The sequence below is a fragment of the Lepidochelys olivacea genome, assembly GCF_965140295.1.
Source record: "Lepidochelys olivacea isolate rLepOli2 genome assembly, chromosome: 3".
NCBI classification, from domain to species: domain Eukaryota; kingdom Metazoa; phylum Chordata; order Testudines; family Cheloniidae; genus Lepidochelys; species Lepidochelys olivacea.
Genome location: NC_140413.1, coordinates 6,668,374 through 6,681,927, shown reverse-complemented (window position 1 = coordinate 6,681,927; position 13,554 = coordinate 6,668,374). Strand labels below are relative to the sequence as shown.

Genomic DNA, 13,554 nt, shown 5'->3' with positions numbered 1-13,554 from the left:
CTGCACTCCCTGTATTCTGGGGCCATGAAGGGCCCTGCCCAGCCCCCAGTGTAACTTAGAGCAGCCTCTGGTCAGTCAGCTTCCCTGGCCTCTAGGGAACAGCGAATGGCCATGTTACACTGCACTCCAGACACAGCCCTGATCTGCTGGGAGCAGGGCTAGTGAGGGGCCCTTACACCAGCTCTGCACTGGCGAGGGAGCCTTTTGCACCCACTTTAAGGCCCCTTTTTGCAGTCTGTGTGACATTACTGAGGGTGAGGCCTGCGGGAGTCAGGCACCCCAGGGAGGGCACTTCTCCCTGTGCAGGCAGGCCCGGGCTGCTCCTGGCGCTCACTTTGGGGCTAGTCCTCCACAGGCTGAACCTTTCCTTGGTCTCAGGGATGCAGTGGCAGCCCAGGGGCCCCCTATTTATCCCCCAAACCAACAAAGTCCAGGCAGCCGCGGTGCTCCTCCACTCAGCAAGCCTCCCGCTTGCCCTGGAGGAGTCAAAGGGGAGTTCAGTCTCCAAGACTCATTCAGCCCTTGGCCTTTACACAGAGGCCACCACCGCCACGGGGGCTAATGGTGTCCAGAGCGGTGGCAGGTTTCGCTATGCAAACCCCTGGCCACAGGGAACTTGGCTCAGACCCACCAAACTCACTACACGTAACCCAGCTAACAGCCATCGTGTGGCAGCAAGGTTCACACACCGCCAAGTGGAGCCTGAGGTGACCAGGTGCAAGGCCTAGGCCTCACGTCTCGGTGAGCCTCACTCTGCAGGGGGATGGGCAGACGTGACCCCCTCTGGAGCTCACCCGCACAGCTCCTCCCGTGGGCAAGGAGCGAAGCCTGCTTACTCTGCCACCACAGCATTCCCAGACCCTGCTGAGCCCCGGGGAGACTCGGGTGGCAGAGAAGCTGTGACCTCCTGCGAGGCTTGCGTTTGCTGCGGAGCCGGTTGTGAACCAGAGCGTCCAGACTGACAGGCGCTGCGTGGGCGTACGTACCGCTGCCAGTTTGTCGAAGCGGGCAAAGAGCTCATTCAGCAGCTTCACCAGCTCATGGGCGCTGCAGGAGGATGACAGCTGGGTGAAGCCAACTATGTCAGCAAAGAGGATGCTGGGAGAAGAAGAGAACACAAGCCAGAAAACATGAGTTGGTTTCACAGAGTCCAAGGCCAGAAGGAAGACCATAGTGATCATCTAGTCTGACCCCCTGTGTAGCACAGGCCAGAGAACTGCCCCCAAATAATTCCTAGAGGAGATCTGCTAGAAAAGCAGCCAGTCCTGGTTTACAAATTGCCAGTGACAGAGACTCTACCATGACCCTTGGGAAATTGTGACAATGGGACTATCGCCCAGAGCCGGCCTCCACTCAGGAACAATGGAGACCTCCCCGCTCCTCCTGTAGCCATCCAGCTGCCCATAGGGAGACTTGCCAGTCTGGTGTCATTGGGTCAGTGGCAGCACCATACAGATGACAGGGCTGTAATGGCCACTCAGAGGAATGCGGAGAAAGCCAGAATCAGAGGCAGCAGCGATGCTGAAGACCTAGTAGATCTGAGGCAGTCCAGGGTAGGATTTTTCCCTGCAGTTTATTCTCCACAGCTTTCTTACTGTGAAATATCCCACTCTGTTCTCCTCATGCCAAGGAATCTTGGGGCTTTCCCAGGAACGTAAGAACTGCCCTAGTGGATCAGACAAGCTTCATCTAGTCCAGTGGCTCTCAAACTTTTTTACTGGTGACCCCTTTCACATAGCAAGTCTCTGAGTGCGATCCCCCTTATAAATTAAAAACACTTTTTAATATATTTAACACTATTACAAATGCTGGAAGCAAGCGGGGTTTGGGGTGGAGGTTGACAGCTCGCGACCCCCCATCTAACAACCTCGCAACCCCCTGAGGAGTCTCAACCCCCAGTTTGAGAACCCCTGATCTAGTCCATTATCCTCTCTCTGACACTGCCCTGCACCAGCTGCTTCAGACGAAGGTGCAAGAAACCCCACCAGGGATGATAATGGAATCACCTCCTCGGCGGGTGGGGGGGGGATTTCTTCCTGACCCCTGTCACTTGGCAGTTGGTGCATGCCCTGAAGCATGAGAGTTTATATACCTGCTTACACATTTTTTCCCCATCCTACCAACTGTGAATTTTCTCATTGTCCTCAAATGTCTGGTCTTTTTTGGAATCCTACTAAGCTTGTGTTCTCGGTGACACCTTGAGGTGGTGAGTTCCACTGGTTAATTATACATTGCATAGGACAGCCAGCTCCTTTATCAGCTTTAAGCCAGCTGCCTTTCAAATTCATTGAACGCCACTTTGTTCTTGCATTATGGCTGAGTGCCCAGTATACCTCCTCTACCCCATTCCTTATTTCATCTATGTAACAGGGTGGGCTGCCCCTTTAAAGGCCAGGGAGCCTGGGGCCCTCCAGCCCTGTTCTGAGGCAGAGCCCAAGTGACTGTCTGATGAACACCTGATTGCCATAAAGCTGACAGAGCTCAGGGGGGCGGGAGAGCTACAGGCAGGAGACTGGCTCTGGTGGCAGGGCCTGGAGCAGGGGGACTCCCAGGCAGATAGCCTCTAGACTAGGAGGACGGGGGCAGGACTGCCTGGTGGAGTAAAACTCTGGCACAGCTGCTGGGCCAGGAAAAAGGACCTGGTTTAGCTGTTGGGTTTATGCTGAACTGCTTATTTGGGGGTTTTGCTGAAGATTCTTGCTGCCACGGATCCATGGAGCCTTGAGAGAAAGGGCCTGATCCAGACTCTGTGTGTGATGATATCAGTCCTTCTTGGGCTGGAGAGACCAGTCAGCAACCTCAGTGTACCCCGGTCGTGTCCCTCCTTACTCATCTCCTCTCCCAATCACACCACCCCAATCCTTCCCGTCACTCCTCAGCCCAACATCTGCCCAGGCCCCTAATCATACTTGTTGCCCATCTCTGAATTCCCTCTGTTTCTGCTCTGTCCTCCTTTGGCAGAGGGGGTGACCAGAACCGGACACAGTGCAGCAGGGGCGCATACCCCACTGCTTTACAGAATGGCATCAAAAGAGCCTCGGTCTTATCCTTCATCCCACTCTTTGTGCAGCCGAACATCTCGTGTGCCTTGTGACGCTGAGCCCTGGACGCTACGGAGTCCAGGTTTTTCCCCTGCGTGGTTACAATTAATGTAACCCCCCAGACAAGCACACAGGTCATTCATATTATTCCTTCCAATGCACATTTTTCATCACTGAATTGAGTGTAGACAAAGTGACCGTGATAAAAGTGATGTCTCACATGGAGATCCACCCTCTACCCATGGAGCAAGGCATGTCCTTTACCTGACATTCTCATGGCGGTACATGTACATGGTGTTAAACTGCTGCATCTCTTTCTGGCTCGGGTCCTTCTTCATATCCTTTAGCATCTCATCTGCCACGTGCTTGGGCAGGATGGAAAGCATCAGCCGTTCCTGAGGTGGAGGGAAGAGGAAGAGGATAATCAGAGCTCAGGGCAGATCAAAGCAAAGCCCTGTAGGCTCAGCAGGTGTCAGGACAGGGCTGCCAGCCAAGCGGATTCATTTAGACTCGTAGCCACAACAGAAATCCCCAGGGTTCAATTACACAATTGGCCGGCATAATGCACTCACACAGATCAAGCCAGCCCAAGCAGCTGTGACTAGCTGCACCTCTGGGATGGGCAGTGTGCCTTGTGGCAAGGCCCAGATGTGCCAGTCTGCTGCTGTGATAACGACCCATAGTAATAATATACCCCCTAGCACTTTTCAGCAGCAGATCTCAATGTGCTTTACAAAGGAGGTCAGCATCATTATCCCCATTTTACACATGGGGAAACTGAGGCCCAGAACAGGAAGTGACTTGCCCAAGGAGAGCCAACAGGCCAGTGGCAGAGTCAGGAATAGACCCAAGGTCTCCTGAGCCCCAGTGCAGTGCTCTGTCCACTAGAGACTAGACCCCACTGACGCAGTGAAAATGAGCAGGGCAGCAAGAAGAGTGTGTGTTTGGGGGAACTGGATACAAACCAGGCTCCACCGCTTAACACACCGCAGCATAAAAACTCACACACTGTCCAGCTCCTCCTGCTTTACCTCATGGCATTGGCACTGTACACTCCCTGCGTCCGCACCCTCAGGCCAAATCCCAAAGTCCTGATTCAGTGGCTAGTCTGGCGAGACCCCTCCCCACTTGCTCCTGCTGCAGTGAATGGCAACCCCCCACCCTCGATCTCAACAGGTACAAGATCAGGCCTACTGACTCCAATGGGAATTGACCCTGGGTTTTGGCTCTCCTTACGGAAATGCCATGCTGGGCCACAACCGCCCGCTCGCTCATTTATACCCCTCCAGCCAAGCTGCTGGCAATGGGAATTAACATTAACATTGCGCGATGCTCTGTTCCCCTCTAGCGGTGTCCGCTACTGCCTCCAGTCCAACAAACTTCGGTTTTTAGTGCAAGCCACCCTGGATTCAGGCTATTCCTGGCCCTTGGCCACCGGGAGATTTCCACACCCTCCAGCAAATCTCAGGCTAAGCCAGCTTTCTGGCTGCTTTTGTGTTGCCACATATATGCACAGCAGCAGGAGCCAGAATCTGGCCCGAGGTCCCTGCCCCAGAGATCTCACGCCCAAGTACCACATTACGAGGTGCGGTGACTAGCAGGAACTCCATCTTGCCTTGCTATGGGGGCTCTTTTTGTGACATGCCCTAGCAGACAAGGGGAAATGAATTGAAGCCACAAGCTCCTTTTGGTCCAGGCTCATCGCCAGGCTGGACAAAGGGGCAGTGTGTTGTCTCCTGAGCTGAGCGCTGATTTGGGGCATGTTATGCAGCCCTTGCTAATCCTAGCAGAAACAGCCTCTTGACAGTAATCTCCTGCCCAGGGACACCGGATGCAGTTTCAAAGCCAGAATTCCACTCTGGTCACACCCCGTGGCTGGAACTCCAAAGAGTGCCAGACACGTGGGCAGGTTTACATTTCAGCCACTAAGGGAGCAATCTCTGGCAGGCAAGAGGGAGGAAGTAGGACGGACCATGGTCACGAACAGCTTTCCAGCCAACCTAACCCTCGGCACTGGCTACAGAAACACAGGAACTTCCATCACTGAACCATGAAGGAAGCCACAGGCTAGAGGAAGATGGGTTTAGCCTCTATCAGGATGGGTTACAAGACACAAAGATTTGGCGCTTTGGCTGGGGGAGGAGCTGTCATCTGATGAAGAATTGATTGCTTTGGAATTTGTGGTTGGTGGATGGGGGCGTTTTATGACACATCAGCAATGCTGTTATTAATATTTTGCTGATATCATATTACAGTGGTGTCTAAAGGCACCTGTCAGGGATCAAGGCCCCACTGTGCTGCGCACTGTACGCACGTGGAATAAAAAGGTAGTCCCTGCCCCAAAAGCTTGCAGTTTAATTTAAAGCCTTAAAATTAGGAAGGATGGTTTCATGGTAAAGGCATTAGACTCAGAGCTCTGACACAGACTCACTGTGTGACCTCGGTCAAGTCACTTAGGGTATGTCTACACTGGGTCTGTGGGACCCAGGCTTGTGGATTTGGGGTTTCCTACCCTGGGCTTGAGCATCCACAGTGCATTGTATACCTGGGTCTCGTAGCCTTGCTAATGTGTCCACACTGCACTACACAGACCTTCTGACTCAGGTCTGTGGCTTGAGCTGTGTCCACACTGCAGGAGGAGAGAGCTTCAACCTGTGTCAGAGCGGGACTTGGGATCTGACCCATCCCCCTAGCAGAAGCCTAGGAGCTGAGTGCTGACTGACCCAAGTGAGACTGATTTATGTGTGGATGGAAGTGGGGCTTGTACTCAAGCCTGAGTCAGAACCCAGGTGTAATGTGCAGTGTAGACAGACCCATTATCTCTCTGTGCCTAAGTGACTCACCTGTAAAAAGGGGATAACAACACTTCATTTCTCCCATGCTTTCTCTGTTTAGATTGTAAGCTGTTCAGGGCTGTCTCTGATTAGGGAACCTAGCACAATGGACCCCGGATATGTAAATGTATTTGAGACTCCTGAATACTGAGCTGAATATATCCTCACCTGGGATGAACATGGCCGACTGTGCAACACTGGGCGCTCAGTCAACCAACCAAACTGATAAGAGATGTTGGAAACACCTGCTACAACCGACCAGATCAATGGACCCTCCAGTAGGGATGGGTGGATTGAATAGCTTGCTGTGTCATCTGAATATTGGCCACATTCTGCAGCCCGCACCCCTGCCCGCTGATGCCAGGAGCTCTACCCATCTCACCGCAATAGACGCCCCACAGCGCAATAGGATATCAGGGCGTATGCGGCATCCGGCATCTCAGCCCGAGCTCCGTTCAAAGCTCAGCGGGACCCAGCAGAGAGTTTCTGAGTCCAGCTGGTGCAGGGATGGGCAGGAGCCAACTGCCCCGCCATGCGAAACAGAGGAGAGCAGTTACATGATGTCACCCAGGAAAGCAGCCCCTCCCTTTCTCCCCACAGTGGACCAGACGGGAAATTCAAAGAACTGCCCAGAACCAGCCACGATCAATCGAGGTAGAGCTAACAGGAGCACGGAGCCTCTGCTATGTACTACCAGGGACTGAACAGCCAGCACACCGTACACACGTACTTGACTATCAAGGATGCTGCCAAGCCACTGACTCTGACTGAGTGGCCAAAGCAATCTCTACAGGCAGCTGGTGCACAGGGAAGCTCCTCAGTGCAGGGCACCATGGGGCATTCAGAGGCTAAAAGCTCTACCTCCATACACAGACCACTCAGGTCCTCAGCACGGGCAGTGCATCCAGATCAGGCAGATTCACTTCTGTCAGAGATTCTCGGAAACCAGGGGTGTCTCACGATTTGGTCTCTCCTGGAACACACCATCTTGCAGGGTCAACGGCACAGCTTCTCCTTACGGTCCCTTGTCGAGTCCAGTTTCAAATGCCTCCAGTCATGGGGCTTCTATCGCTTTCCTCTGGAGAAGATTCCAGTCCCTAGTATTATTATTTGCACCCCAAAATCCGGGCTCTGTTGTGGTAGGTGCTGTACAGACACTCAGTGAAAGACAATGCCTGCTCCCAAGATCTTACAGTATGAAGAGACAAAAGGTGGAAGAAGAAGGGATTTGCTTCACATCACGTCAGTGACTGAGCCAGGAATAGAACCTACATTTCCTGGCTCCCAGTCCACTGGCCTAGCCACTAGACCACACAGCCTGTCTGGATCAAGTCCTGTGTCAAATCAGACTGTGAGCTTTTGTGTGCGGGGAGCATGTGCATCGTATCTGCTCTGAGAAGTGTTTCGCTCACCTTCGGACGCTGCAAATAATCATACTATAAGGTGACTATACTAGCAGATTTCCGTCACAGAGACATCAGGGACCAGACTGGACACGTGCATGAAAGCAGCTCCCAGCATCCAGTTTTGGAAGCCACTCCTGGAGTTTTTTGTTATGTTTTTTGCCAGAAGGAGCTAATTTTAGATGGAATTAGCGAGTCTATTTTCAAATCCGGTTGACATTTTGGTGTGTGGCGTGTCACATTTAGCCTAGTGACCCACATACTCCGAGCAATTATTGCCGCCACAAGAATGCCATCTGGTTAGACAAAAGGAGGGGTGCCCAGGTGCTAAAGTGATGGGCACAAAGGCAAAGCTCCTCCTACCATGTCTTGGAGAGACCTCTCTAGGGGTGGATTGGGAGCTACTTCTCCAGACTCATTCAATCAGTAGCTTCTCTGCTTAGCTCACAAGGGGCCAGTTGTGATGGGTGTTTGTGTGTTATATTTACATGTGCAATAGAAACTAGGTTAAGAATATCCAGCCCATTCCACAGCCACCTGAGGTGAAGGTACTTGGGTCACTACTACCTTGGGCGGCGTTTGATCCTGTGTCCTAGGCATGAAAGCCCAAGCTCAGTAGCCAGAGCCAGCTGTTTCCCTAACGTGGAGGAGTCCTGCCCAGTTTAGCACCTCCCTGTTATTTCCTAACTGTATCTGGATTGTTGAATCACTGAGAAAATCATCCTCATTAAAACCTCAGCAGCTGAGAATGATCAAATTAACCCCACTGCATCCTCTGCAACTTACTCCCAGTGAGCCCACACGCCATGGCAAACAGCCCCAGAGTGAGCTCCCCCAGGGCTCGCAGGCTGCCAGCTTCACCGCTCATAGCCACCTGGGTCAGCAGCTCTCTGGGCCCGATGCTGATCGCAGTCACAGCGATGTGGGGGAGGAGCAGCACCTGGGCTGACCATGGAATGACACCAGGGTATGAGAGGAGCATCCAGCCCTTCACGTAGTGCTTGGAGTCTGCTCAAAATACTTATTCATAACAGACAACCCTGGCCTGAAACAACGCACTCCTGAGCACTTAAACGTCATTGCATGGAAGGTTTAGGAAGCTGCAGTCATCCAGCCATGTGCTGATACTACCAAGCAGAGGCTCATCCCAGCTGGTCAACAACAGGGATGGAACCCAAGACCTTCTGCATCAAAAGTACAAGACCCCACTGCTTGAGACAAAGGCGTAATTCTACAGCCTGCAATTAACAGTTGTCATGACCTCTGGGGCCACCCACAAGAGGGAGGGCTGCTCAAATGCAGTACATCTGAGTGCCACACCAATTCTCAAGTTTAAATGGATTAAAAGCTGGCTAACTGCTAGATCTCAAAATGTCACTGTAAAGAGGGAATCCTCATGGAAGGGGTGTGTTTCTAGTGGGGTCCCTATGCTATTTAACATTTTTATCAGCAACCAGGAAGAAAACATAAAATCTCCACTGATAAAGTTTTCAGACGACACAACATTAGAGGAGCGGTAAGTAATGAAGAGGACAGGTCACTGATTCAGAGCAATCTGGATCTGTAAGCTGGGAGCAAGCAAATAATATGTGTTTTAATATAGCCAAATGTAAATATGTCCCTCTAGGAATAAAGACTGCAGGCCATACTTTCGTGATGGGGGACTCTATCCTAGGAAGCAGTGACTCAGAAAAAGATTTAGGGCTCATGGTGGATAATCAGCTGAACATGAGCTCCCAGGGTGACGCGGTAGCCAAAAGAGCTAATGTGATCTTGGGATACATAAACAGGGGGATCTTGAGTAGTAGAGGGGTTACTTTGCACTGTTGTGACTGCTGCTGAAATACTGTGTCCAGTTCTGGTGTCCACCATTCAAGAAAGATGTTGATAAATTGGAGAGGGTTCAGAGAAGAGCCAAGAGAGTGACTGAAGGATTAGAAAACCTGCCTTAACAGGCTCAAAGAGCTCAATCTAATTAGCTTAACAAAGAGAAGGTTAAGGGGTGACTTGATCACAGTCTCTAAATACCTAGGAACAAATATTTCACAATGGGCTCTTCAATCTAGTAGAGAAAGGCATCACACGATCCAATGGCTGGAAGCTGAAGCTAGACAAATTCAGACTGGAAATAAAGCGTCCATTTTTACAAGTGAGGGTAATTAGCCATTGGAACAGTTTACCAAGGGCCATGGTGGATTCTCCATTGCCGACAATTTTGCAGTTTCTGGGGAAGGTCTCTGGCCTCTAGTGTAACGGAGGTCAGATTAGATGATCCAACTGGTCCCTTCTGACCTTGGAATCTATGATACACCAAAGTGCTCTGATGCTGTGGTTAAGGTGATTTAGTAGCAGTATCAGTGTTAGCCAATGGCTCAGGGTGCTGTCAGGAGGCTGTAGTGCAGGGTAGTATTCCTCTAAATAGTGTGTGAGTCCTCTAGTGACCCTCACTGTCTTCTGTGATTCAGAAACCAGCCGGAGCAGCAATGTGTGTCTGTCGCTAGGCCTGGTGTGCTGTGTAGAGTTAGTAATCACAGTTACCTGGACCTGGGGTTCCTTCATGTTTCAGTTGTTGTGTGAAGAAGAGACATAATGCAGAGCTGAGTGCATGCCAAGGGCAATCCATTCTCATGCATCATGGTGGAAGATGGTGGACTGGTGGGGTCAGGAAGGAATTTCCCCTCCCCACCATGTACAGCATGGCACAACTAACCAGGCGCATTATGGAGGAGGGAGAGGGGAAAGGGCTGGGTTTCCTCTGAAGCATCCTCAGTGCATGAGGCAGGATACAGGACTAGCTGGACCAATGGTCTGATCGAGAACGGCAGCTTCTATCTGACTTCCTAGCTCACTGCCATCCCTCTGCTTGGACATCAATTCATCCATAAGACTGGGCTGCAGCTCCCTGGGGTGAGACGTCACACTGAAGTCCCAGCCACCTGTGGCCATTAAATAAATCAGGGAGTTTTTTGAAAGAATAAGGGTGTTAGTTCTGGTCAAATTCCAGCGGGGGGACCATGTGCTGGCTCCCTAAAATCTTCCCGGCAGCTTCTGTTGGTGACAGTGGACCTGGTTCTCCACTGCCTTGCCCTTTGAGTATGCATATGTGCACCCGAGTAAAGTGAGTATCAACAGCTACCAAACCACCATGGACTGCACGGACGACACACTCCTTCTGCTCGGGTGTGAATGACGACACAAGGCCGTGGAGAATTGAGCCTGATATTCTCCTTCTCTTCCTGTCCTAAACTGTTCCACCACATTATACAGTGGGCTGCCCCATCGTGGTGGATGGCTGTGAAACACTTTGTGATCTATGAATAAACCCTACTATAAAGGTGTGAAGTATGGTTATTATGTATGTATGATCATTGGGCCAAGATGTCGTGGTACACCCTGGTGACTCAAAGTAGCCATACAGCTGCAAAGCATTTGGATCATCCCAATTAATCTGTTCTTTTACCTCCAGGTCTCCTTATGACCCACCTTGTGTAATCAGTACACGTGTTATTGCTGAGTTGTAGTTACTGGAGGTGTATTATGTGTTGATTTACAGCACATTCTAGCAAACAGCCGTAGTAAATAGTCGAATGATGTCATATAGGATATTGTACATATATTTCTTCCTGGAAACTAAAGCTGGCTAAAAATAATTTAGTTATCTATAAAAACAGACCAGCAGTGGGGCTGTTAATTGTGACTTCTTCGAAGTAAAGTTTACCAGCTGTAGAGCTGGATTTTTTAAAAAGGAGCTGAGTAATTTTATTACCACTAATAACAGCTGCAGCTATGCAGAGCTGAGAGCACTCAAAGGGCAATCCAATCTCATGCATCAGGCCGGAAGATGGTGGACTGGTGGGGTCAGGAAGAAATTTCCCCTCCTCACTGCATACAGCATTGCACAACTAGCCAGGTGCATTATGGGGGTGAGGGGGAAGAAGAAGGGGCTGGGTTTCCTCTGAAGCATCCTCAGTGCATGAGGCAGGATACAGGATTAGCTGGACTGATGGTCTAATCCAGAACGGCAGCTTCTATCTGACTTCCTAGCCCACTGCCATCCTTCTGCTAGGACACCAATTCATCAATAAGAGCCCGATATTGAAACTGAGCCAAGGCATGCTTCACAAGGTAAGGGAACTGGGTGGTTCCCAGCTCTGAAGAGGCTGCACAGGGTTAAATAAACAACCCTCCCACCACAACCCTGCACTCTGCAGACCACAGCTCCACAGCGGTTCTTACCACACTGCAGGGTGGACACAGATACATGCATTAATAGGTCAGAAGAGACCATTGGGATCATCTAGTCTGAACTCCTGTATAACAAAGGACAGAGACCTTCCCCTAAATAACTCCTACTTGAACTCGAGCATATCAGTTAGAAAAACACCCAGTCGTGATTTTAAAATGGCCCGTGATAGAGAATTCACCACAACCCTTAGTAAATTGTTCTATTGGTCAATTATCCCCACTGTTAAATATGTCAGGTTTCAGAGTAACAGCCGTGTTAGTCTGAATTCGCAAAAAGAAAAGGAGGACTTGTGGCACCTTAGAGACTAACCAATTTATTTGAGCATGAGCTTTCGTGAGCTACAGCTCACTTCATCAGATGCATCCGATGAAGTGAGCTGTAGCTCACGAAAGCTTATGCTCAGATAAATTGGTTAGTCTCTAAGGTGCCACAAGTCCTCCTTTTCTTTTTTGTTAAATATGTGTGCCTTCTGGTCTGAATTTGTTTAGCTTCAACTTCCAGCCATTGGATCTTCTTATACCTTTGTCTGCTAGACTGAAGAGCCCTTTATTCAGAGGTGAAAGTAAGCCAGTAGGGTCCGGTATGGCGTACCAGCAAGAGACAGTACGCCGTGCTGGACTGGACCAGCTTCCCCAGGCTGGCGATTTAAAGGGCCCGGGACTCCCCGCAGTGGCCAGAGCCCCGGGCCCTTTAAATCGCCGCCCGAGCCCCGCTGCCGGAGCCCCAGGGTAGTGGCAGCAGGGTTCTGGCGGTGATTTAAAGGGCCAGGGGCTCCGCTGCGGTAGTGGCGGCCGGAGCCCTGGGCCCTTTAAATTGCCCTGAGCCCCAGGGCTCCCAGCTGCCTCTGCAGCTGGTAGCTCCAGGGGTGATTTAAAGGCCCTGCCTCTTCCGGTGTACCGGTAAGTCCTTTAAGTTACTTTCACCCCTGCCTTTATTAACATATATTTGTTCTCTGTGGGTACTTATAGACTGGGATCAAGTTACCCCTTAACCTTCTCTTTGTTAAGCTAAATCGATTGAGCTCCTTGAGTGTATCACTCTGAGACATGTTTTCTGATCCTTTAATCATTCACGTAGCTCTTCTCTGAACCCTCTCCAACTTATCAACACCCTTCTTGAATTATGGACACCAGAACTGGTCACAGGATTTCAGTACCAGTCACACCAGTGTTAAATTCAGAGGTAATATAACCTCTCTACTTCTATTCAAGATTCCTGTTTATGAATCTAAAGATCGCATTAGCACTTTTGGCCACTGTGTCACACCGGGAGTGCATGTTCAGCTGATTATCTGCCACGATCCCCAAATCTTTCTCAGAGTCACTGCTTCCTGGGATAGTATAAGTATGGCCTACAATCTCTCTATGTTAAAAGGCATATTGTTTGCTGGTGTCCAGCTTACGTAGCAATCCAGATCTCTTTGTGTCAGTCCCCTGTCCTCTTCGTTATTTACCAGTCCCCTAATCTTTTTGTCATCTGTGAACTTTATCGGTAATGATTTGATGTTTTCTTCCAGACCACTGATAAAAGCATTAAATAGCTTGGGCCCAAGACCCAATCCCTGCAGGGCCTCACTCAAACCCACACGATGATTCCACATTTACAATGACATTTTGGGGTTTGGCAGGGGCATAGCCAGGGAATCCACAACTACAAACAAAGTCTCCCAGGAAGCGGGACTTGCAGAGGCTGTTTGTGCTCCTGAAGTCGACAGGATTGTGTCTCCCTGCCTCCCCGTCCATGTCATCCAGCACCACACTCATCTACTCGGGCTTTGGGACAGAGGCAGGGCATGACCAGGAAGCAGGAGACTGAAAATCTTGGGGCGCAAACGCAGGTGCAGAAAGATTTGCTTGGAAAGGTCTGGAAATGGGGCTGTGAGCTGGGCTGCCAGCTAGAGCCTGTGATTACGGGCAGCTCAGGCTGGGGATGAGAGGAGAGAGGAGGGTTTGGGATTTTTTAAAATCAGTCTCCTGGATTATCACCAACTTTCTGGCCCACTAAAAGAGCCACAACATCTTCAAAATGAC

General features: G+C 50.6%; 1 protein-coding gene across 2 annotated transcripts in view; it reads right to left on the bottom strand.

Annotated features, from left to right (window-relative positions):
- The window catches only part of ADCY3 (adenylate cyclase 3), a 94,481-nt gene that overhangs the window by 24,122 nt on the left and 56,805 nt on the right, over nucleotides 1-13,554 (bottom strand). For both annotated transcript variants that reach the window (XM_084624720.1, XM_084624721.1), the window contains exons 3-4: nucleotides 3,306-3,436; nucleotides 987-1,098 (exon numbers count right to left, since the gene is read on the bottom strand). In XM_084624720.1, coding sequence (XP_084480846.1) covers nucleotides 987-1,098; nucleotides 3,306-3,436 — 243 coding nt within the window. The remainder of the gene's footprint in view (nucleotides 1-986; nucleotides 1,099-3,305; nucleotides 3,437-13,554) is intronic.